The 1,416-nt window shown below is 50.4% G+C and overlaps 1 protein-coding gene across 1 annotated transcript; it reads right to left on the bottom strand.

Moving 5' to 3' along the window:
* Window positions 1-1,416, bottom strand: ABOM_000291 (aldo/keto reductase; the record flags this gene model as incomplete). The annotated part of the gene is made up of 5 exons (XM_022527421.1): window positions 1-291; window positions 380-947; window positions 1,009-1,089; window positions 1,147-1,233; window positions 1,292-1,416. The coding sequence occupies 5 exons, from the start codon at window positions 1,414-1,416 to the stop codon at window positions 1-3; spliced, it is 1,152 nt and encodes a 383-aa protein (XP_022394781.1).

Genomic DNA, 1,416 nt, shown 5'->3' with positions numbered 1-1,416 from the left:
CTATACCAGGTAACGAGGCCGCACAGGGGCAGGATGAGGAGGCACATCAATATGAGCCGACACGCGGGTCAACCAGACATCAGCCGCGGTGTTATTCGAGGTGTAATTGTCGCGGAAGATGAAGTTCATTGGGAACCCAATATCGAACGAGGATGCACTATCGATTTCGGCGAGGTCCTCTTCAGACAAGCTCACACTCAAGGCCTCCACGTTCGCCTCGAGATGCTCGACCTTCCGTTGACCGATAATGGGGAAAACAAAGGGCGTCTTATGCATCACATAAGCCAGTGCCTAATGATTGTACATGTGTGGTTAGCCCGTATTCCCCATGACCTTGACTTGACATGCTAAATGAGGAGGGAATCTGATAGATACTCACGATTGCATGCAGAGTAGTGTTCTTTCGCTTAGCGACTTTCTCCAACGCATCTGATACTTTGATATCATCCTCACTCATGTTAGAAGCTCGCCCACTACCGTCCGTGTTAGCGCTACGGGCCTCCGAAGACTTGAATTTGCCTTGGCCAAGCGGTGCCCATGGTGCGATTGCCATTCCTTGATCCCGACACATAGGGATGATCTCCCTTTCAATGTCTCTGAAGCCGGCATTCCATTTGCCCTGGTACACAGAGAAAGGCCGCAGCCCGTGAACTCGGGCGTATTCGTTTGCCTTTACAACAACCCAAGCCGGGGTATCGGAGACCCCAAGATAGAGCACCTTGCCAGAGTTGACCAAGTTATTTAGACCATGCATGACCTCTGCGACAGATGAGGTGAAGTCCCACCAATGAACATATAGGAGGTCGATATAATCCGTCTGGAGCTTTTTTAGACTTTGCTCGACCGAGATTCGCATGCTCTTCACGGAATTTCCCACAAAGTTCGACTGAATCGGCTCGGTGTCGCGATGTGAGGTACGGAAGCCAGTTGTGTACTTGGTTGCGATTCTGAGGATTGGACGTCAATGGATATACACATTTCATGGGTGATGGGTTAGGGAATACATACACCATCTGATCACGGTTCCGGCGCTCTTTCATCCATTCTCCTATCCAGATCTCAGATTCTTCCTGTTGGTAGTTATTTGCTCTGTATGACCACTGAGGTTAGTAAGATCATACATTGTAGGGCATGGATTGAACGTACGTGTCCAGGAAATTGCCCCCCAGTTTGTAAAAAGCATCGAGCAGTGCAAATGACTGCTCCTTGCTACATTCACCCATGAAATCCTTCCTATATCGGGAAACCACTGGTAAGCTCCAGACATCACAGCACGAATACGGGGCCATACCAGGTAGTGCCGAAGTTCATTGTTCCGAGGCATAGGGGCGAGACCTTTACACCCGCGGATGGTGCTAACACGCGGTGGTAGCCCAGCAGGCTTGGGGGCTTCGGTGCAGGGGCGAAGATAGACAT

This window comes from Aspergillus bombycis, assembly GCF_001792695.1.
Source record: "Aspergillus bombycis strain NRRL26010 chromosome Unknown contig00001, whole genome shotgun sequence".
Classification (NCBI taxonomy): domain Eukaryota; kingdom Fungi; phylum Ascomycota; class Eurotiomycetes; order Eurotiales; family Aspergillaceae; genus Aspergillus; species Aspergillus bombycis.
The sequence above is the reverse complement of the archived record's forward strand: the minus strand, read 5'-3'. Positions and strand labels throughout refer to the sequence as shown.